The sequence below is a fragment of the Manacus candei genome, unplaced genomic scaffold (genome assembly GCF_025592945.1).
Source record: "Manacus candei isolate 608988 ecotype Guabito, Panama unplaced genomic scaffold, ASM2559294v1 h1tg000015l, whole genome shotgun sequence".
NCBI lineage: Eukaryota > Metazoa > Chordata > Aves > Passeriformes > Pipridae > Manacus > Manacus candei.
This window is the reverse complement of record NW_026138063.1, coordinates 20295841-20319351: the sequence shown is the minus strand read 5'-3', so window position 1 is coordinate 20319351 and position 23511 is coordinate 20295841. Positions and strand designations below refer to the sequence as shown.

General features: G+C 39.4%; 1 protein-coding gene across 1 annotated transcript; it reads right to left on the bottom strand.

The window, feature by feature from the left end:
• Positions 1-14491: 14491 nt before the first annotated feature.
• RBP2 (retinol binding protein 2) lies at positions 14492-22880 on the bottom strand. The gene is made up of 4 exons (XM_051782253.1): positions 22737-22880; positions 19608-19786; positions 16513-16614; positions 14492-14774 (listed from the first exon to the last, which is right to left on the bottom strand). The coding sequence occupies exons 1-4, from the start codon at positions 22807-22809 to the stop codon at positions 14721-14723; spliced, it is 408 nt and encodes a 135-aa protein (XP_051638213.1). The 5' UTR covers positions 22810-22880; the 3' UTR covers positions 14492-14720.
• Positions 22881-23511: the final 631 nt, after the last annotated feature.

Below are 23511 nucleotides of genomic sequence, written 5' to 3'. Positions count from 1 at the left end.
ATACCCCAAGAGTCACACCTTGTGGCCGAAATTGTTGTTGAAACGCTCCTTGACCTCTGTCAGGCTTGGTGCTGCGACTACTGTTCTAGGGAGCCTGTTCAGTGCCCAACCACCCTCTGGGAGAAGAACCTTTTCCTGACATCGAACCTAAACCTCCCCGACGCAGCTTCATGCCGTTCCCTTGGGTCCTGTCACTGATCACCACAGAGCAGAGATCGGTGCCCTGCCCTCTGCTTCCCCTCATGAGGAAGCCATAGATTGCTATGAGGTCTCCCCTCAGTCTCCTCCAGGTTGAACAGACCAAGTGCCCTCAGCCGCTCCTCGTACAGCTTCCCCTCAAGGCCCTTCACCGTCCTCGTGGCCTTCCTTTAAATGCTCTCTAATAGCTTAATGTCTTTTTTACATCATGCTGCCCGAAACTGTGTCTGTTCGGTGTCCCCTCAGTGTCCCCAGCCACAGTCCCCTGTGCGACCTCAGACCTCTCTCAAAGACAAGGACATGAGCCTGGTCAGCCCTGCAGGCCCTGTGAGAGGCTCTGTGCCACATTTCTCCTCTCCCTATTCATTTGGTCAGCTGAAGCCACTGCAAACCCAAACAGCATCTCATAGAAACACGGGGAATGCGAGGGTTTGGGAAGCACCAAAGCACAAGGGAATTTCTCTCCCAGCATTGCTGCCAGGTTGAAATTCCACCTCCAATCAAAAATTACAACCCCCCCCTTTCGTTGTGTAAAGGAGAGGGATAACATGGACCATATTTGTATTCACTGGAATTCAGTTAAAGAAAATTCTCCTTTCGAAAACAAGTGTTCCCCTGGGGATTAGGAGCCCTGTGTGTTCGATCCCACAGCACAGCAAGAAGGATTACACTGACCTGGAGTGATTACAGTCTGAGGGACATAAACAAACAAAAAGGAGAGAGACAGAGACGTTACTGCAGTGCTTGTTATTTTCACACCAAGAGGGCAAAGACAGAAACGATAGATAATTAAAATTCGAAAAACCACAAGGCTGATGAAAAGTGAGAAGAGAAATGCCTGAAGCAAGAGAAGGGGCACAATACTGTTATGGGTGAGTTTAGACTTTCAGCTTTCCTTAAAGCTTGCTTTTTACTTTGAATTCATTGGAGTAATGATTGTAGAATAACGCTGAAAATGTTTGAGTACAGAATTTCAGGATGCAGAATCTGGATAATCTCGCTTAAAAGTAATGATCTGAGTAAAATTTATGACTTTTGAGTCTATTTCATGGTTTTTAGGCAGCTGAGGTCTAACAAAGAAGAGATGTAGAGGAAAGATACCATATTAGAGAATGTAGGTAGTGGGGGATATAGAGCACGCACTGTATATTTTTCCTTGAAAAACTCAATGAGATCCTATCCAGAGAGAGATGAGAGTATTGAATCAAAGATAATCAGAAGGGTAAGTGAAATATATAGGTATAGATCTTAGTCAAGAAAATAACAGCAGGGAAAGGAAGAAATTATTTTGCTGTTAGCTTCTCCTGGAAAGTTGTAATAATAGAAAAACTAAAGGGAGAAAAAAAGGCACAGGGTATAAGCCAAGGCTGACCTTACAGTAGGAGAGAAGAAATGAAAAAAAAAACAATGAAATTAAAAATAAGAAATATCCCTCACAGCTGTTACATGCAAAGGGACCAACTGGGTACCAGTTCTGAGTCAAAACCATGATCCATTGTGGGAATTGAATGAATACACAGAGGAAATATATTATGTATTTGTTTTCCTCTCACGTTCTTTCCAGTGTATCCTGTACTGGCCACTGTTTCACCAAGGGTTATATACATAACAGCTGGAACCATGGGGTGTCTCTTAGAAGACTTTCACTACAGGGATTAAATGAGAACAAAATCTCTACTTCAGGTTGTTTTGTGTGACCCAACAGCTTTTCTTATGCCTCTTTACTGAAAGCTATTTTTCAGGTAAAAAACCCCCCAAGACAATGTTTTACTCTGGAGCAGAAAGAAAACTTTGTTTCTTGTAGGCATTGTCTTGAAGTCCCTCATTGCCCCTTTCCTCCCTCTGCCTGCTGGGCAGTGTAGGAGCACTTGCTGAGCTTACCTGGAACAACACAAGTGTGCTGGGCATTTGGCTCTTTCCTCCCAGGCCTGGAAAAAATCTGGCATTTGCTTTACCTTGGAGGAAGGGCACAAACTTGGGTTTGTCTGTCTCCCATGGCTGCTTCATAACTTTAAGACCACAGACAGGAAAAGGGGAGAGGAGAGAATGATGAAGGGCAAATGCTGAGATGGCTACAGATCATTGGAGTGCAGCCACAGGCCTTGTTTCCTTAAGGAACCAGAATAAAGCTGTACAGAATGCAGTGTCTGGTACCATTCTTCAACTGTCTTCTTGTTAGAAACACAACCAGCATTCCTGAAAAGTGTGGATATTTGTGTGTATATAAGTGCATGATAAAGGAACTGCTCGTAGGATTTTGCAGGACACATTTCCTGTAGGTGCAAAGCTACTTTTAAATCTCTTGAAGTTCTCAATATGAAGCATTAAAAAGGATCTTTTTTTATTACCAAAAAACCCCCAAAATCAGAAAAAAAAAATGATGTTCTAAACAACTGACCAGGTAAGTGCTGGTAGTTGAAGCAGTTGCATTCTGACACATTAAATTTTGCAAAGCTAAAAAATTACTGAAGTTCTGTAAGAGAGGAATTCTGCCCATTTTTACTGTTGGTGATTTAGTCGGAAATACAGCAGCTAAAATGGGTTTGCCACAAGCAATACAACAGTGGGAAGGAGGAAGCAATGCTGGTACTGTTTCAATGTACTGGTAATTTCTTCTTTACAGGGTTTTTGCTCCTCAGGAGAGCCAATCCACTCAACCTTATTTGTCTGAGATTTCAGCTTAGATCCTTTAGGCTATGAAATTATTGGCAGGTTTTGAATTTGCGTGGCAATATAAAAAGTTTTTTTGGAAACAGGACAGAGCATTTTAAAATAAAAAAAGTTGTACAACATCATTCTTTCAAAGAAAAAGATTAAAGCAGTTTGGGATACAAGTCACAAGCAGCTGTAATTTATCCTCAGCATAGCAGATGAATTTTAACTGGTGTTTTAACAATAAAACACCAGTCCACTCTCTTTTTCTCTCAGGTGGAGACTGGAGGTCTGGAAGTAAGAACCACATCTATGTGGCTCATCCCATACATCTGAAAATTCATATTCAGGCAGTAATCTATGAAATGCTGTTAGGAAGATCCACACCTAGTATAATTATTATAGTGTGTGCTGCTGCTGGCTGCAGGAGGTAGCTCAGTCCTGAGGGTCCAGTATTTCTTTGCCTTGATTGTTCTACCCAGGACACCACCCCTGTTCTGTAAATTCTTTGTTTCTCCAGACTTCAGCTGCTGCTGGTTTTCTTTGTGGGGTTGTGCAGCAGAATCACTGCCTTTCCCTTTGGGTTTGCCAGTGCCTCGGAGCTTGGCTAACTGAGGTAGTATTATGGGTGGCTCTTTAATTCCCTAAGTGTTCTGTAACCTGAATTATTGTATTTTATTCTCCTAAGATCCTTTATTTTATAATAAACAGAGGCACTTACGTATTTAGGTCAACTCTGCAGTACTGTAAAGTGTTCATTTCATCTGCAAAATCAATGTGCTGTGCTGGTGATTGCCAGGAGTTAATACTTGCAGTGCAGTGAACTGAAGCAAAACTCATTGCAGCCTTAACTTGGAAGATAGTAAAGATTGATGGAACACAGTGGGATTAAAGAAAAGGTGTTATTAACATGTAGGTGTCAGAGCTGTGAGACAAACCCCATTGTAAATCTGCATTAAAGCCTCCCTTGAAATGATAGCATTTCACTTTGTTGTGGAGCAGGGACACAGCAGTGTGGTGGGATGCAGTTCGTCTCTCTCAGTCTGAGATGCCCAGCCTGTCCCTTCTCACTCTCTTGGATACAATCCTGACACAGATACAGAGCATTAAACTCACTGGGATAATGAGGAATTAAAATGCCAGTAAAGAAATGAGAACTGTCAAAAGTGTAGAGTTCATATATGAAAATATATAATCCCATCCTCTCCAAAACCTGCAACCTGTCAGCAGCAACCTGATGGTGCATAAACTGATAGTTTCAAAAAATGGTTGTTCCTTCAAATACAATCATATATGTGGTGCATACAGGGAAACTAGATACTGCAGTGAGTAAAGAAGGGTTTGGAAGTTTTATATTTGATGTCATCTAAAATAATATCACCTGACACTTCCATTACAGACCTGCCTTCTCAACCCACAGTTCTGCCAAACTTCAGCCATGTGGGTTTGAATTTATTGGTGCTGAATGTCTCCATCTGAACAAGGGGCCTATTTTACCTTGTATTTTAAAGTTTCAGTAGAAGGGTTTGGTCATTTTTAAAGGAGCAATTTAGTAATTTTAAGGGAGCACAAAATCAGCACCGGGATCATCAACAATATTTTTAGCAGGATCTGATATGGACTTAATTTAAAGTATTAATCATGGTAGCACACTCCTAAGTGGCACCCACATGCTAATAATAATGAAGAGAGAGATGTCCATAAACAGGGAACTCTGATAAAAAAGAAGGTTGTCAGTGAGAGAAAACAAAGTGTTGTATGTAATATAAAGCCTCCACTTCTTGACCTCTTGTGCTTCATCTTCTTTGGGCACACTTGATTCATTAGACAAATGCTGTCTTTATGTCATTCATGAAATCACTTACCAGCAATGATCTTGATTGACCTGTTAGTGCTTCTGATTTATGAACACTTGCTGCTTCGTGTTTTATTTCCTGGAGGCCACAGTCTCAATTTTGGCACAATTCCACTTCCATTAAGATCAGTGACAAAAGGGCAGGCCTTGAAAGCACAGAAGTGGTTCAGAAGGCAGCAGAATATATCCTCCCAAGTATTCCAAGTTTGGAGCTTGTAATGTCTTTGTTTATCAGATTTACGATGCCTTTCACTCTGGCTGAATGTTGGTGTTAATGTTCTTTTACTGAGTTTTGAGGCTTCAGGTAAACTTATTCTATTTTTTCTGCTCATCTTTAAACATGTCAGACTGTTTCTAAGGTCTGATTCAGCAAGAATCCTTGAATATAATTTTGAGATAACATGAACTAGAAGACCTATAAATTTATTTCTTCTTGTCTGAGGAGTATCAGTCCAAGAGCTACATAAAAGTTTCTATAATGATATTGATTTCAGGACAAAAAGATTCTATGATTTTCACTTCTAATTGCTGTTATATATTATTATTTTATCATTGCTGACCACAGAGTTGGAGCATTCTTGGATTCAGCATGAGGTTTTTCATAAGCTTGCAAAAAATGTTAATTGAAAATACTGAGTTTGTTTCCTATTAATGTTAGAAAAAAATTGACATAGAGTTATTTTTTTTTATCCAGCTACAAAGTGGTAATAAAAGGTACTTTAAGAACAGCACTGTGGACACATAGCCAAGGTGAAAGGTTGGTTTATAATTTGAGAGCAGTTGTTTCACCAGGGCTCAAATGCGGGTCAGACCTGTGGTGTGATAGTGCAGAAAACTAAAACCCTACTACTGAGTTTTTATTTCAAGTCAGGCTAATTTACACAAGGTGTCAGGAGAAGCTTTTAGAAACACAAAATGTGGCTGTAATCCAGTGCTCTTCTCTCAAGATATGCATGTCAAATGGAAAGTGGCTCTGCCAATAGGTTTGGGGCTTTTTGAAACATTCTATTATTTTATTTTTAATTTGTTTTCAGTATATGTAAGGTGTTTTTTTTTTTTTTTAAGGAAAGTTAAGACCACTCTGTATTTGTGATTTGAGCTGCATGGTTACGTGGTTTATCAGTTTGCATCATGTTCAGACAATCAACAATCACAGAATGTTATGGCATTTCTGTAACACCAAATGTATGGCTTTGTATCGGAAGCTTTTTCTTCCCAACAACACAGTAACAAGTTGTTTATGTAGGAGAGCAGGCAGTGATGAAAGCTATATTAAATTTTATCCCTGCTCTTTTATAATGATCACACATAAATAACATATTGCCAGAGGCAAATGTAACAATATATTTATATATACAAGTCCTATACAATAGTTGTTTCTTTTGTTTTCCCATTTCTAGTAGACCCTGAATCATTATTTTTTTCAGAGATCCAGTCATATATAGAACTCAATTATAATGGTGTGTGGTATGTACCCTCTTCATCTAGTCTGAAGGCTGCAAGTTATCACAACCATCTGTGACCAATGTTTGAATTTGCAAACTCAGACTGTAGCAATTAATGCTTTTAGGTTTGAATGTCTCTTTTTCAGGCCTTTGTCAATATATTACATAAATGGAACCTGACCTGGGATTTACAGCGTTCAGACCTTCTGCACAAGTTCACTCTCAGTGATTTAGTATATAAACTGATGATAAGTGAGGATCAATATAGAGTCTTGGTTTAGGCTAAAAAATTGTATGCTTTTAATCCTGGAGGTTTCTGGTTCAACTCCTCTGATGCTTTTCTTGCAAATGCTACCATTCTGTGATATAATCAGTGTCCCCCCTCCCTCCAAGTGGTGATAACTATCATCTATAACCCACACATATTTTTATAAACTTTATGAATTATTCTATCAAAAATGGATATGTACTATTTTTAGGTGGCTATCCAAATTTAACTGATGAATTTTAGTAATATGTAGTCAGTATGTGGTTGGAATTTCATCCCCTAAAAGTAAAAGCACTTGGAAAGTTTTGTGGTGATGGAAAGTGATGTGGTTTAGAGTGTGCACGTTGTCTTGAAAAGACACTATGAGGATTTTATTTCATTTACTTGTAGGCATACAAAATTACAATAGTGCTGGTATTTTTTGATTCGAGGAGGTGAAGGGGACAGTGTGATTGCATGATTCGCCACTCGATGGCGCCTTGATTCTGTTAATATCTATTTTGTGGTCTGATTGATGTCTGGATGTGAAAATCCCGAAACTCTTTCTGTAGTAAATCCAGCTGGGAAAGAATGCTTACTGTACGTTTCTAAAAGATAGTTTGAAATGTCCTCTACTGATGGAAATACATTTTTTTTCAATTTTCACTGATGCCTTTTAACTCCAGCCTTTCAAAGAACGATGGTGAATCTCCTCAATTTTGGTTAAGCAGTACTTCAGTGTAGATATTTGCAGGTGGGCACTGGAATGGGAGCAGTTCCTGGCACCAAGTTGCCAACAAGACCTAATTCCTTTGTGATATTCTTTTATGAGTCAAAGGGCTGCACTGGGCCCAAACCCTAATAAAACAGATTTGTATGTTAGAACGTTATCATGTTCTATGTTCTTGGCTGCTTTGCTGACAAAATCTAGGCTCTTTAGATGGTTTTGTAACTGGAAGAGGTGCCACCCACTGCTTGAAACTTTCAAGTTAGTTCCAAAGTTACTGTAATGAAAATGCTTTCTGATTTTTTATGTGAACTATGTCATGACAGCTGATGACTGTTGTTCTATTCAATGCATTAGAAATTAGTGGTGGAATTGTTTGAAGGGTTTCTCTGAGATGGGACTCTGAAGACTGACTCTGACTGCAAATAGAAGCTGGAAGCATTTATAAAGTAACACTTATTTTGTCAGCAGTATTTTTGGTAACTGTTGGCTGAGAGAATTTTGTTGTTTGGGAAAGTAGATTTGATTTGGACAAGACAAAAACTGGGCTTTCCTGGCTTACATCAGGTTTGTGTTTACAGCTTTAATGACAAAAGGAGGTCTCTGGCAATAAGCCTTTGCAGTGTAGAGCAGACTTTTGAGGAATTTTTTTTTTTTTGCTGAAGGTGATAGTATAGAAGAAAAATACATTCTCATAAATATGTTCTCCTCAACCCCAAATATCACTAAATTAAAGAATTTGTCCTCAGAAAAGATACTGCAAATTCTTCTGTGGCTTCAAGTGACTTCATAGAGGACCATTAAAGACATTAAAGACATTACACATTAAAGACAACTACATAAACCAAGATTTATTTGGTTTTTTGCTCTCTAATTAATACTACCAGATAAGAAGACCTGACATTGAACTAGATACAGAAGTTCTCAGATTAAATTTTTTCCTACCCAGAGATGTTCTCTGGTGCATTTTTTTGGTTACATAGTCATTATAATGTGGGGGGGGAAGTGGTGATAAAAGCACCTTTATGCTCTTCAGTCTGTGGAGATTAATTACTGCTGAGGCAGCCAGCAGGAAAGGATAGGAGTAGTAATGGTTTCATTACCAAAACCTAATGGAGTGCTCAGGAGAGTTATACCTTAGAATTGATATGTTTCCATATTTTGTTTCTTTAGTCCAAGTGGAATCCAGAAAACAACCAAAATATGTGCTCCAAATGCTCTAGCACTGATCTAATATTTGAGAAAGTTATTTGGGCTGTTAACTGCCTAGGGTGAAAGTGTTTGGTGAGAGTCTGTGTACATTCTTCACTGCAGAATTGTAACCAGTGTATATACATTTAGCACTCTTGGTTGTTACTATTGTTGGTAATCCAACAAAGGATATTTGAAATATCTTGCAGGCCCAGATTTTTAGATAAGTTGTTGCACTGTTGTTATACCTCACACAGTGATACTGATTTGTTCTGTGAAAGAAATTTAATCTGTGTCTACTTCCATTAGGAAACAAATTTTCAGCGTGAGGGGAATTATTTGGGCTTCCTTTTAACCCTGTTCCAAGGTGCCAAAATATGTTCTACTTTTCACTGGAAGATTCCTAATATGCTCTGGGTCTCATTTTATTTAAATTATCTGCACTAGGACAGCTACAGAGCTCTGTCATATACTTTATAAATTAAACCCCAGATCTGAGAAGTTATTATGGTGTTTTCATGCACAGCTTTGCTTACAGTTTGTTGATATTGAGATCTACAATAAACCAAACAAATTTTTTTTCTTCTTTGTGAAGGATTGACTTTCTTATTTGAAACAAAAGACAAACACAAACTATATCAACAGATTATAGAGATTTATCCTTGTGAAAAAGCAAGTTATGAAAACCTGTGAACTCAAGTCTGAGTTCAAGGGCCAGAATTTCCATTGCCTTGCATTGTGTCAATGGAACATTGACAGGTTTAAACTACTATACTAAAATATGGTCTGCAAATCCTTTGTGTTAACTTCTTGTTGTGGGTGTGAGTGGAAGGCTGAGACAAAATTTATTGAAGAAAAGCCCTGTTGTTGAGTCACAAGGTGCAGAAAGGACTTGATTTCTAAACTCCTTCTCAGAGAGGAGTCGGGGTGCAGCTGAATCCAGTCTTAGCCTCAGATTGTGTCAGTGTAAGGAATTACAGAGATGTGATTGAACCATTTTTGTCCAGCAGGTTTTAATGATTGGCAGGCAAAATGAGAATATTTATATAAAATGAATCATTTATTATTCCAAATGATCAGACAAAAGATATTAGTCAGAATTATTTACTACACACTATAAATGCTAAAACTACTAGTAGTATAGTATAAGGATAGTGCACTATTTTGAAACAGTTATTGAAGCAATTATATTAAAGCTTGCAAAAAGAAATAATTATTAAGTAGAGATTTGATGTAACTCACCCACACCAACACTCATGGGGAGATCTCTTTCTCTCAACCTTGAGGAGCGACCTTGAAGGTTGAACCTCCTCACATACAGCCCAAGAAGGTTTGTGATAGAAGTGATGTTGTATCTGGAAGTGCAAGCAGAGGCAAGGGCTGGAGCTGTCTAGAATTCCATTGGGATCACACTGGGGCCTGCAGCCCGATGGCCAGAGGTTAATTTACTCCTGCCATTGTCGTTTAGCCCCAGTCCCCATCCATTTTGCTCTGCTACAGAATGACTGTGCAACCAGCATGGCCAGAGAAAATCTGGTTCTGCTGCTTGTTTTAAATGATACAAGTTCACTGAAAGAGAAACTAAATTGATCACTAAAACAGATCAATTATGGTCATGCAAAGTCTTTCTCTGCAAAGCAGTTATTTTCCTTTAGTGCCTTTTGATGTGCTAACATTTTAACTCAGTGTTCATGTTTTCTGTGTATTCAGTTTATGCCATCAAGGAAAGCAATTTGCTGTAATGCTGCACAAGGCACCCATTAGTAGCAAACAGCAATCTGTGTTTTTAGAGAACCAAGGCTGTTATTTCACAAAGGGAGCAATTCAACTCTCCCTTAATCCTCTAACCAGTAAAGCTCATCTTCCAGGTGTTATTTCTGACTATTTTACTAATAATGGCTTCGAAAAATGTATAGAAAATTTAAGTCTAATTTAAATTAAGCTGTTGGTGATGTATTTAAAAAAGTATGTGATATATGTCTATATAAAGAACTGTAAATTCTCAATTTCTTTTCAAAACGACAGAAAAAAGTGCCATATGTCACATGCCTTTATTTTTAGTTGCTCGATTTGAACATCTAATCAAAAAGACTTTTTGCCAGGTGGCATTGCAGGAGACACCTTTCACAAGCAGCAAATCAGCAGAGCATCCAGGGTATTCATGGAAAATTTGAGAGACATTCTGTGCATATCCTGGTGACCCTTCAGAGCTCCACAGAAGGGCAGCATCACAGGGACTTGCCACAGAGTGTTATTGGTAGGAGCATTTACACTGTTATTCTACAGCCTTTGCCTGCAGTGTTGCTCTCTTCTTTTAGCAGCTGGCAAGAAAATGCAGGGAACTTCTGGAGAGAAAAACTGGCTCAATGGAGAGGATTTTTAGTAATTCTGCCCTAAACTTTTCTTACACACATCTTTGTCATTGTCATTTGAAAAGTCCACTGACAGGTAATGGTACTGATTCTTTTCCCAGCACTGTATCAGTAGGAAGGGCTTTTGTACAGTACAGGCTTTTCTGTTTTCTGAATCAGAAGGTTGCTGGTAAATTCCCTTCCTGGAGCTGTATTTGGGTAATATTCTCTGTGAGGAAAAGAATCCATGCAAATGGTAATCCTTCAAAACAGTTGAGACAGCACTGTGTGCCAGAGGGCTGAAAAATGTGAATGAACATGCTCTGATTTACCAGCAAGGTCTGTTCCTCCAGTGCAAATATTTCATCTGCTGACAAGGAGATAAGGGGCTTTGTACAGCTTGGAGACCAAGCTAACATCCCAAATATGATACATTTCTTACCTTTGGAAGAAATTATAATGCAGCATAATGAATATCTCCTCTGTCTCCAGTTCTATGTGTACAGTTGTAAAGGATACTGAAGGTTCTTCCACATCAGCATGTCCAGAAACAAAATGTTGTTTTGGAGAATAAAAATCCTTGCATGTTTTCTCACTTCCTGTTAAAGAATCTGAAATTTTCATTTCCAAAACAGATGAGAAAATAGGGTCAAATCCAGTTTTCTTCTAATCAAAGTTTACTTGTGCTCAATTTCCTACTTCATTTACTTCTGAACCACAACCATAATACGAAACTAATTGAAGAACGTTTCCTCTCCATCTTCAAACTCATAATTTGTGAATTGATGATAGTTCTTTTTGATACATGAAAGGTTTTCTTTTGTTTTATGATTTGGTGTGAAGTCACAAACCCCTTCATTGTGCTCATTCCTGGCAAGAATTATGAGAAATGTCGCTGATTAAAACGTGCACATTTTGTTTTCTAGTGATTACTTCCTTTGGATAACATTTTGAAATCTTAATGAATTGTGGCACTTCTTATCCTTGTAACTGTCAGAGACTTAGAAATAGGAATTAAATACATTTCTACTGAAAAGTCCAAGTCAGGGCTGAATAAGAAAAAATAAGGAGTTTACTAAGTCCAAGTGCAGTTTCTTCTGTGTGAACTCACACGAAAGCATTGCTCAATTGAAGTACACAGGAAGTTTGATACCAGGTCAACTTTTATCAGGAGAAGCAAAGTCCAATTCATAAATACATCCTTACATATGCACCTCTATGCCTGTCAGGATTTAACCCCAGATAGCAACTAAGCACCACACAGCCATTCACTGAGAAAACTCGTGTGTTGAGCTAAGGACAGTTTAATAGGTAAAGAAAAAGCTTCCTGAACAAGGAAAGTAGAACAAGGAAGCAATTCACCACTTCCCATGGGTAGGAAACAACTGTTTTCCCTCTTTTTTCTTCAGCTTTATAAGCCAAGCATGGAACATCCCTTTGGCCACTTCAGGTCAGCTGTCCCAGCTCCCTCCCAGCTTCTGGTGCCCCTGGCAGAGCATGGGAACCTGGAGTCCTTGGCTTAGAGAAAGCACTACTTAGCAGCAACTAAACCATCAGTGTGTTGTCCCCATTATTCTCCTACTAAATCCAAACCACAGCGCTGGTGTAGTGGGTTGACCCTGGATGGACACCACTCTCTCACTCCTCTCTGCAGCTGGACAGAGGAGAGAAAATATCACAAATGGTTCATGAGTTGAGATAAGGACAGGGAGAGATCAGTCACCAGTCACCATCACGGGCAAAACAGAGTGGGGATATTAATTAAATTTACTACTGACAGAATCAGAGCAGAAGAATGAGAAGTAAAATAAATCTTAAAAACACCTTCCCCCCACCCCTCCCTCCTCCCAAGTTCTGTCTCCTCCCCACAGTGACACAGGGAGATGGGAATGGGGGACGTGATCAGTTCATCACAGGTTATTTCTGCTGCTGCTGAGGGAGAAGAGTCCTTCCCCTGCTCCCCATGGGGTCTCTCCCATGGGAGAGAGTCCTTCACAGCCTTCTCCAGCGTGGGTCCACCCCATGGGCAACAGTTCTTTACAAGCTGCTGCAGTGTGGGTCACTTTTACATGGAGTGCAGTCCTTCAGGCACAGTCTGCTCCAGTGTGGGTCCCCCACAGGGCCACAAGTCCAGGGAAAAGCTGCTCCAGTGTGGGCTCCTCTCCCCACAGATCAGCAGGTCCCTGCGGGGTCCCTTCTCCATCATGGGCCTCCCATGCAGTCACAGCCTCCTTTGGATCCCCACCTGCTCCAGCCTGGGCTCCTCCAGGGGCTGCAGGTGGGTCTCTGCACCCCAATGGTCCTCCATGGGCTGCGGGGAAACCTCAGCTCCAGTGCCTGGAGCCCCTTCTGCCCCTCCTGCCCCTCCTTCTCCACTGACCTCGGTTTCTGCAGAGTTGTTCACATGTTCTCACTCTGCTCTTTTCTGGCTGCAATTTTCATCTGCCAAATAACTTTTTTTTCCTTCTCAATGATGTTATCCCAGAGGCATTACTGCCATTCCTGATGGGCTTGGCCTTGGCCAGTGGGGGGGTCCATCCTGGCAGCTTCTCACAGAAGCCACCCCTGTAGTCCCACTGCTACCAAAACCTGGCCACAGAAACTCCATAAAACTAGCTACTAAGAGGAAAATTAACTCAATGCCAGCTGGCACCAGGATAATGTCCATGGCCATGTAAGTATTGGTGACATAATAATCAGATTTTTGCAGATGTAACCTATTTTTCAGCTGGGACTCCTTTCCTATCCTGAGCTATTGACAGTGAGTGGGCTAAGAAACAGGTAGGGATGAGGAGAAAGCATATGTTCCTCCATTTATGAAATTTTTTTTCCACATATTTTCTGTTCTTCCCTACAACTTATCTATTTAGTGAACTTCCACCCCTCCCATACTACACAGAAGATGAGGGCTATGGACAAGAGGGAACTTTAACAGTGATAAAGTTGAGGTGAAAGTTTTTATGTCTGAAAGGCAAGGTTGTAGGAAAGACAGTATGTATTATTAAATAGCTCATATAGGTGGGAAAAAGCAGATGAGCTTTTGGGCATACCAGCTCTTCTGCAGTTCCCTGGAAGGCGCACACGCATTTTGCCAAATCATTTCAGTTCATCCACTGAAGTAGTGCTCATCAGCCATGGGTGACTTGAACTTGCCTTTAGCAAAGAACAGGAATTCTTTTGAAAAACCCTGAATAAAACTGAGTAGAGTTGCATGGAAATGACTTTTCTTTTTCAAGTCTCTGAGAGGTAGGTGCGAGGGGAAGAGTGCAGCATGCAGGGTGCTCTTTATGCACAGGGAACGTGCAGACTGTGTGTGCTCTGAAGTTTTCCTCTTGCATCCTGAGTGTGCCTTAGTTTTCGCACCACAGAGCAACTGTGAAAATGCAGAGTTTGCCTCAAACAGCAGGTTTCTCCACTGGGATTTTTAGTAGGATGCTGTTTCTAACTGGAGGTTACAGCATTGTCATTGATCCACCATATTAAGGAGCTGCAGCATTTCCCCATGGCCGTGAGACATTTCTCAGGTGATAACTACTAGGAGCTATAGACCTGGGCCAAATTCAAGTGAACATCTTGTGAAAGGCTGTGTATTGTGCTCAGTGAGCCATTCTGGTACCTGAAACTGTGCACTTAGTGATCCAGGACTAAATTAAATAGAAACACTCCAATGAATGTCCAATTTTACTCAGTCATCCAAATATATTATGATAATGCAGCACTATAGAGAGATATACTGTGGTTGAGATAATTGTGACTGTTAATTGTCAGCCTTGTTGCTAAAGGACATTCCTCTGGAAATGATTTGAAAGACATAGGGAAGCAGTATTTGAAAGACAATTACTTTTATTTACCTCCAGACTGAAAGGCAAAGAAATTTATGAGGTTTGTAACCGTTTGATGTTATTTCTATAAAATGTGTTTGTTTCCATAAACAGGAACAAAATATATTCACACAGCAGTGTTAATGAAGTGAAAATCTGGTTTTATCCTTCTTTTAGACAAAACATAACAGCAGAACAATGAGATGAAGATCAGGGCAGCTTTTTGCTCAATTTTATTTCTTCTTCCTGAACGTCTGATGGCACACCTGGTCTTCACATGTCAGTTCCTGCAGTATTAAAACAATGAGTAAATATATAATGGTAGAAATTATATTTTGCATACACAGCAGATCCCACCAGAAATTACTACAGCTGAGCCACTGCATTAAAAACTTATGCTTATGAAAAAGAGAACAGAAAGAATAGTGTAATATATGTAACCAAACAGCAGGCATGCACCTCATGTTGCAGTAATTAGTTTTTGACACTTGAATTGAACTCTAAGAAGAATAAACATGAAAAATGCATAAAAATTGCACTTTAATGCAAGGCCTTTTCACACTCTGTTATTAAAACAATATACTGTACTAGTTTATAATTCACCTTACCTCATAATTCATGAGAAGCAATGAAACAAGGAAATAATAAAAAAAAGGAATACTTTAAAAAGATGATTTGCTTCAGAGGTGTGCCCAGCTATTTCTCAGGGGCCAGAACAATACGCCATTTTTGCCCAGTGTTGCAGCTGACCCCTTGAAGTTTGGCACAGCTGCTTTTTGCAATGCAGTCAGTTTGCTTAGTCTGATCAGCCAGCATTCCTGTGCAAACAGCACTTGGAAGGGAGCTGGAGCTGGCTTTTTGGCCAGCAGGGAGCCAAACCTGCAATACAGTTTCTGAAGACTCTTGTAAGGATCTACTTGGCCTCTCTGTTTCCCCCAGTCTTAGCCTCAGTGGTGGTTCCATCCTGTAGAACCTTTGTTAGGTCAGCTTTTGAGTATGTGTTAAAGTGGATTTGAAGTCACTGGATGGGTGACTTTTAGTTTGGTGGCAGATCATGGTTTTAACTCATAGCTTTGACCTTTCAGGGGTACAGACCCGAGCCACTGTAGGTGCCACACCAAGAATCCACAGAGGAAACAGGTGAAGGAGCAGATGTCTGAGTGCAAAGTGTGGGAGAGAACAATGAGATCTCCTCCACAATCTTTCTCCCCCCCCCATTGTGCCATCCAACACTATCATGCCCATTTCTTGATTGCTCTCCCAGGAAACTCGGGAATCATTATCATTATGTGAAATGTTCAAAAAAATGAGTAGATGTGGAAATTCATGGTATGGTTTGGTGGGCATGGTGGTATTCAGTCAGATCTTGGATTTGATGGTCTTGGAAGTCTTTTCCAACCTTCTATGATTCTATTATTTTGAAATCTTTCTGGACTTCACTGCCTGCTTATTTCCTGCACGAGTTCTTCAGGCCTCTCTTAGACTTACCTCTTCTGTCTTTGGGTTCCAGCTAGTACCTCAGATGTATGAATATTTTGAAGTTTTTATTGTACTAGCAAAAATATTTGCAGTACAGGTTGTTTATGGGATCCTCTTGAGAATCCATGGGTTTCTGATCTGTATTACAACATAATGTGCTAAAATTTCATAGTGCTTCTTTCAGAACAAAAAGTAACATTTCTCTTGCAATCTGCCTGATTGGGTTTTTGTTATTTCTTTTTTTTTTCTCCTACCAGGGATTATAACAGAATGAGATGATGTTAGAGATGCAATGTAACAGGAAGGGTTAATGGCTGGAGGGCAGTGGACTGGAGCAAAAACCCTACTGCAGGGTTATGAGTTAATTGGGAGCAGGTGGAAAGAAACAGAGCATTCCTATTACTTAAGGGTAATTTCCTTAGAGTTCAGAGATCAGAACCGTCTAAATAAAGACCTTTCTAACTAGAAAAAGGATCATTTGAAATGGAAAACCTGAGTGTGTTGCACCCTCAGAGATGTGCCATGTATCTGCACAACAGCCCTTACCAGATGCAGAATGTCTCCTTCAATCCAGTGCTTCCAGCCCCTGTTGTTCTTTTCACCTTTCTGAACACAGACCAGTTTGTCACCATCCCAGGTCACCAGTGTCTGCATGAGTCAGATAATTAAGGCAGATATGTTAATGGAAAGTTAATGAATACATGAAAATAAGTTCAATCAAAAAATGTAAATACACAATTACACAACTGCTTTCTATCATTTCCCACCTTCCTCCTAAAAAACCTCAAATGCCTTTAACCAAAACCCCAGTGCATTCAAGATGCCAACAGCATTTTGAAGGAAAGTTTTGCAGTGCTTTGTTTTCATTTCCAGGTGTTTCTTCCCATACACATATATCAAGTGTTCATACTAACCAATGAACTGCTGAGTGAGTTAACAGATAATTGTGCAATATATGCAAATTGTACTTTTTTTTCTTGCTGTTTAAAGCCATTAATAAGATAGGTGAAGACCTGGGGGTTCATACCAACCAGTGCAGTGCTAACACCTTTTTCTAGGTCTGCATAAAATAACAAGAGAAAGTGGATGTTAGTATCATCTCATACAATAAATTTTTTACATGTTTTCATGCACTTTCATGAAGACATTTAACGAGATGTGATCATAAGCTGGGCAATGTGCTGGAGCAGAGGGGTTGGACAAGGTGATCTCAAGAGGTCCCTTCCATCCTCAACCATTTGATGATTTGGTGTAATTCAGAGTCTGTCACTAGTAGACAGGGTATTGGGTGTGCTGATTCTTGTCCAGGAGCAGGATAACTGTCAGTAAGAAGAATTTCTCTTTGCAGGCTAAATCCTCTCTAATATCTGCAGATGTGCCAGGGTACATTCACAGCAATTTTGTTTGAACTGTTCTAGGTTTGAAACACTGTACTTTAGGGGCATACTTAACCATGTCTCAGACAAATCCTTTTTAGAGACCAGTTACAGTCCATGTAAGTTCAGCTATTATAAAGCTCCAAGTGCACTGGGACCTTAGTTCATTTTCTACTCCAGCACTGGATAATTTATTTCTCTTAGGAGGGAGCTTTCTATTAATGCGACAAAAGTCATTCCATTTCAGTTAATTTCTTTTTTATTTACGGAATTTTCAAGCTACATGCTCTCTAAATTATCCATGCCCTCTTTACATTTAAATGTGGCCTACCAACTGTATTATGTTCATCTAACTTTAATGTGTTTGTGGCATTGTTTAGTTAATAAAATGACCGGAACATTCTCTTACAGCAGTCCAGAGAATAATGGCATGACATGCTTCTCTTTTGCTTCTTTTCTCATTAGAAACAAATAATACAATTTGTTAAGAAAAGAATATTAGGCCAAAGTAATTAAACCAGGTAGGGTTATAAATGTACACACCGTGTTTTCTTCTTTCCTCCCTCCCTCCCTCCCTCCCTCCCTCCCTCCCTCCTTCCCTTCCTTTCTCCCTTCCTGTCTTCCTTTCCTTGCCTTTCTTCCCTCCCTCCCTCCCATTGATAGTGAAGAGGAGAGTCTACAAGTGAAAAGATTTTGCAGGGAAAGGCAAGTGCTTTGGTAGGGGTGAAGGGCACTAGAGGAATGTTAGTTGATGGATTTAAGCAGTGATGCATCTAATGAGTCCTTAGATCCTTCATAATGCCTTCAACTGACCTAAAGAGGTGTGGGAACAATGTTTTAAAGCATGGACTTTGTCACAGGAATATGTCCTACCCAGGGCTCACTGGAGAAAGAGGTAGGAAGAAAATTTCAATACAGGGATATTCAGGATAGTGGGGGAAAAATAAAAGGGTTTATTATTTGATGGCTTGCAGTGCTGTCAGTGAGAAATAATTTGGAAGAAGTCATGGAATTACACTGCACAAAGAGTTTGAGAATGAAAAGTGATCCATGGTGAATAAACAATGACTCGTGTTAAATTTGTGCCACTCCAGTGCAGGATGATGTGAGTTCAAATGTAAACATGTCCTTTATGCTGCCGGGTTCCTGTCCCAATTGCCAAAACAAACCAGGTCTTCTGACAGGGAGCTTTGGTCTCAGCTTCTCTGAGCTTGGCAGCTGAGAGCTGCCAAGAATGAGTGGCAGAACAGGGCTGTGGTGATGGCAAAGAGTCAGACAGGGGCATTCAGGGCATGGTGCAAGAGGAGCCAGGGGATGCAGGATCAGCAAGGCTTGGGAGGGGACAGGCATTGGAAATGTGAGATCTACTGGGCTTTCTAGCTTGGAAAATCTTGCTTAATTGTTTTAGGGGCGAGAAGAGAGTAAACCTGCAGTGGTATTGATACAGAAACACGAGGCTGAATTCAGTAAATGAATTAGGACTCCAGTGTGTTCCTTTCCTCTCTGATAGAGCCCTGTCTGAAGGCCCCACAGGAACCCACTCACTGACTCTGCCACAGGAGGGAGGGAAGGGGCTAACACATAGCATGGCCCTTGGTCCAAACCTGTGTGTCTGAACATATCTCCACAGGTTCCTGGGGGAATTCTGAGCTCGGGTTACTCCTATAATCCAAAAGGTATCAGAGCATGCACTGCTGGGCCTCCTTGCCCCTCTGCCCCTGCCAGCAGCCCTGCCACCTGGATCACTGGGACCTCTGGCTCACATTTCTTTCTTGCCCCTTCCTGAAGCTCCCTTAAGGTTCATAGCCAAGCACAGTTTATTTTTAACAGTGTCTAAGTGTTAAACTGCCCAGCTGAGGCTGATCAGGCTCAGATTAAAAATACACTCTGAACACAACCATTGCAAACTGAAGATTTATATCGATGTGGAAACGGTCCTAAATTCACAGGGATGAATTTAAAATTTCATTAAAGAGGATACATAGGTAAAAATAAGTTTTTCTACTTTCTAAATACATAAAGAAAGTAGAAAAGCTGGAAAAATTCCCTACTAGAAAAACCTGTAATTAATGATTGTCCTCTCGAGTCTGAGTAACCATCCCGATTCACATTTCTAATAAATGCTTGTAGCAGGAAAGAAAACTGTCTCAAGATGCAAATTATTTCTGCTTTATAAAAATCCTCTGATGTTTGTGAAATATTGGGGGCTTATTTAATGTATTCAGCTGATTTTTGAAATTGCTGACTCAGGTACCAGATTTTTACCTTTACCACTCGGTTATCCAGTCCTTTGGTTTGTTCTTCAAACTCCACTCCCACTGTGTAATCCAGATCATAGTTTCTGAAAGTGCTGAGTGTTTTTGTTTTAAAATTATCTCCATTTTGAGTAATCTCCTTTGTTTGTTTCAAGTGTTTTGCAATCTTACGAGTTGCAAAATCAATACCTGTCAAAAACCAAAAGGGAGAATATCACAATGAAAATTCCAGTATTTGATACCAAAAATAATAAAAAAAAACCAACCAGAGCATATATTTATAGATTAAAAAAATATGTGGAATATAGTTCCACAAATAATGCTTTTACCTAGAACATTTTGCAGAGAAAAAGATAATTTCAAATAAAAATCATCTTTTTGCAAGTACACTTTCAATTTGATGATCTTCCACTGATCATAAATTTATTTATTAATAGGATATCTGTGGGAATGTGAGCAGAGCTACAGCATACAACCAATAGTGTTTAAATTACCTGAATTTCCAGGTTTTTTTGAGAACATGAAACAACAGGGGCTATTCAGACTGACATTGCCTGTTTGACCTCCCTTCCACATGAAGCTGTGGGATGCAGGAGAACTGTTATCATCTAATAACAGGGAGCCATTCCTTTGCCATTGCCTTTCCTGAGCATGCAGGAACTCAGGGGGCTCCCTTAGGCACATGCTGTTTGTCCTGCAGGATTACAGATGTTGGCCACTCCTAAAGAAGGACCTCATAATAATATTCCTTTTCAGGAATAAAGCATGTTAGAATGAGTATGTAACCAAGGGAGAATGAGCACCTAATCAAAGGGATTCTGGCATGTTACTTTTATGATGAAACTACAGCCTGTGGGAGTATATAAGAGGTTAATTAATTAACCTAAAATAATGAAATATATACTAATAAAAAAAGAGAAACAATTCATAAAAGCCTGACACCCATTATTGTCAGACAGTGGACGCAGAAATAAATTTCAGTTTAAAAGGAGACAAATTCAAAGTGAAAAGCCAAAGTATCCATGCAGAGCATTTCCCAGTTCCTGTTCAATATTCTGTGAACATCACACAGCACTATCTCCTTAACATCCTTATTTTGCTGGTGAGGAACATTCTAATGTAAACAGCTGCTTGCAGTGGAATGCACTGGAAGTTACCAAAGGCAGAATATAGATTACCATGCTGACAGCTTGCCCCAGCCAATCCACCTCATGCCAGCAGCATTACCAGCTGCAATAAATAGTTCTGCCCAGCTGGCAGGGAATCTTATTGTGGTGCTCTATGCAAATGAAATAATCTCACGTGCTGCTGCAAGAGGCTGAAAAATGGGTTTGGTTTGCCAGCCATCCTTTAGTGGTTTTGCATGGGAGTTCATCACTGTCAGCTGGGCAATGCCACGTTCTAAAGGAGCCCTTTTTCTTTTGGGAGATTCATTAGACTACTTGTGAAGTGCTAATGGAGTTGAGTAAGAGGATTGGCTTTAAAAAAATGTGACTTTTTAACGCAGGGAATAATGTTCTCGTTCGGTATTTATATTCGAGACTTCTTGGGTATATTTTATCTGCTGGGGTGGATTAAAGGTATCTCTGGGTCTGATTTATAGCCAGACAACATAAAATTTAGTTCTCTCCGAGGGAAAAAATTGTCTAGACCTCTAAAGAAATGCTATTTCTGACTAATATATTAGTCTTGTAGCTCCTGGAGAAAATTAGGGGAGGTTTTATTAAAGCATGGTTTTCATAACTGCATTTTGAACAATACAAGCAATAAAAAGGATATATTGTTCAATTTTGGTAGGTTAAAATACTTTGTAACATGTTTATGATAAAACCAAAGTTCCTGACTGAAAGGACAAAAGCATTCTTTAATTAAAGTATAGAATATATGTGTGCATTAATTAAAAGGATGGATGAATTTAAAAAAAACCCCAAACCTCAGTGTGCTTTAAATCTGAGCACTTTCATACTTAAAATACCAACTACATGTAAAACTGTGAGAAACAGAGCAGAAGAATATTTTTTCACCCTTTGTCTGTAATTTCTTTTCATTCTGAGAATCACCTATAGCATATGTATCTTTGTGCTGGTTTTGGTGTTGGGTGTTTTTGCTAATCTATTGGCAGTTTTAACTTCATATAACTTATAGTGTGTATGTGCATGTGTACACAAAAAAGCACGATGGAACACTCAATTGGTGACAACTGGAAGTTGTCTTAAGCATCAGCCAGACCAACAGGCCCCATATTCAAAGCTAAAATCACATTTCAGTTGCACAAAAAATAGCAATTATTCTTCATGCTTAACTAACTGCCAAACCCCAGCATGCAAATCACTTCAGTCAGTGTTTATCCTTCTCCCAAAATTCATGATGTTGGCTTAATCATTCTTATTTTTTTAAAACCTCACAGGTGTCTCTGTATCTTACCTACAGGTGTCCCCAAAGTTATTGATCTTTTTTCCATAAATACAAAGGGCAAAAACTATGAAGAGCGAAACTTGCCTTTCTCTCTTAAGAGAGTTGAAGCTTTGAGGAAATTATAAATATTTTCAGTTGTTGGTGAATAATGATGAGAGTTTATTTATAACTATTTATGTGTATTCCTTCTCTTTCAATCTGAACAGATAAATCAATTAGGGTTAAGATTCTTTGGTAAGAGTAAAACTAGTACAAAATCACATAAAGCATCAAATTTTTCATTTATGTAACATATAATTTGAATAGTTCAAAGCACTAATTAAGTATTAGCATTATTGTTGCCTTAGTGATATAAAACACCCTATTCCTCTTTAGCAGAGCTAACCAGGCTGTGGCTTCACTGGTACAGGAAGTATTTACAGGAATAAAAAGAGTTTCTGTATCTGAAAGCCTGTTATTTTGGATTTTTTTCCCCCCATCTGTATCAGTTTTTTCATTTATCTAAATAAAGAATAATATATTTGGCTACAAATCTTCTCTTGCTTATCTACTTATATCATGGTAATTATAAGTGCATTGCAATTTGTTGATTTTCACTTGATTGGCAGAAGCCCTTATGCCACAGCACACACTACAGAAATAAGCTCATTAATTTTTAGAGGGATTTTACTTATAATTGGAACCTTTCCTCTTCTCTCTGTGCAGCTAATGTTTTCTCACTCACCTAAAGCCACCATGTAGCCTTCAAAGTTCTCGTTGGTCTCCATCTCCCAGGTGCCATTGTAATCAGCCGGCATGGTGGCGACAGCTCCAGATCACCTGCAGCTCCAGAGGGGAGGCAGCAAACAGGACCTGCTCACAGAAGGTTTTATAAAGCTTTTCATATTTTTTTTTAATAAGGTTTATGGTTTTCTAGATAATACAGTGTAAGGGGCAGAGTGATAACCCTGCAGACTTTGCCTTGGTTACCAAAGTTCACTTGACCAGCTGGCAGACAAGGAACACTTTCAGAAATCTGGAGTAATACAGGATATGATTTTACAGTGACCTCTGGGAAGAACGACAAGCTATTATGGGATACCTTTGAAATACAGTGAACACAGTGTCAAATTGGGCAATCCACTTAAAAGTTTCCAAGGTGAATTCCCGTTTTCAGTTCCTTTCTCTGTGTCACTCTTCCCTGTGAAGGGTCAATTTTACGGAACTGTCACACCCAGAACTCCCATTTAAAATTTTTGGAAGTCTGGAATGTGCAAAAAATGTAAGGCAGGGCAGAAAAAGGAATACTCCCATTGAAAATATTTTTGTTTTCCTTTGATTTTCAAAGTAGCTGTACTTATACCAACCACACTTCCATATTTTTGTTTTAATTTAACAGCAAGTTTATCAAATATAAAGTAAATAAAAATCAAGCATAATTAATATCAAGTCTGCCCTAAGAATGATTTTTAATTACGCTGAAACATGGCAGTTTGTGTTAGAAAGGTATTTTTCATCCA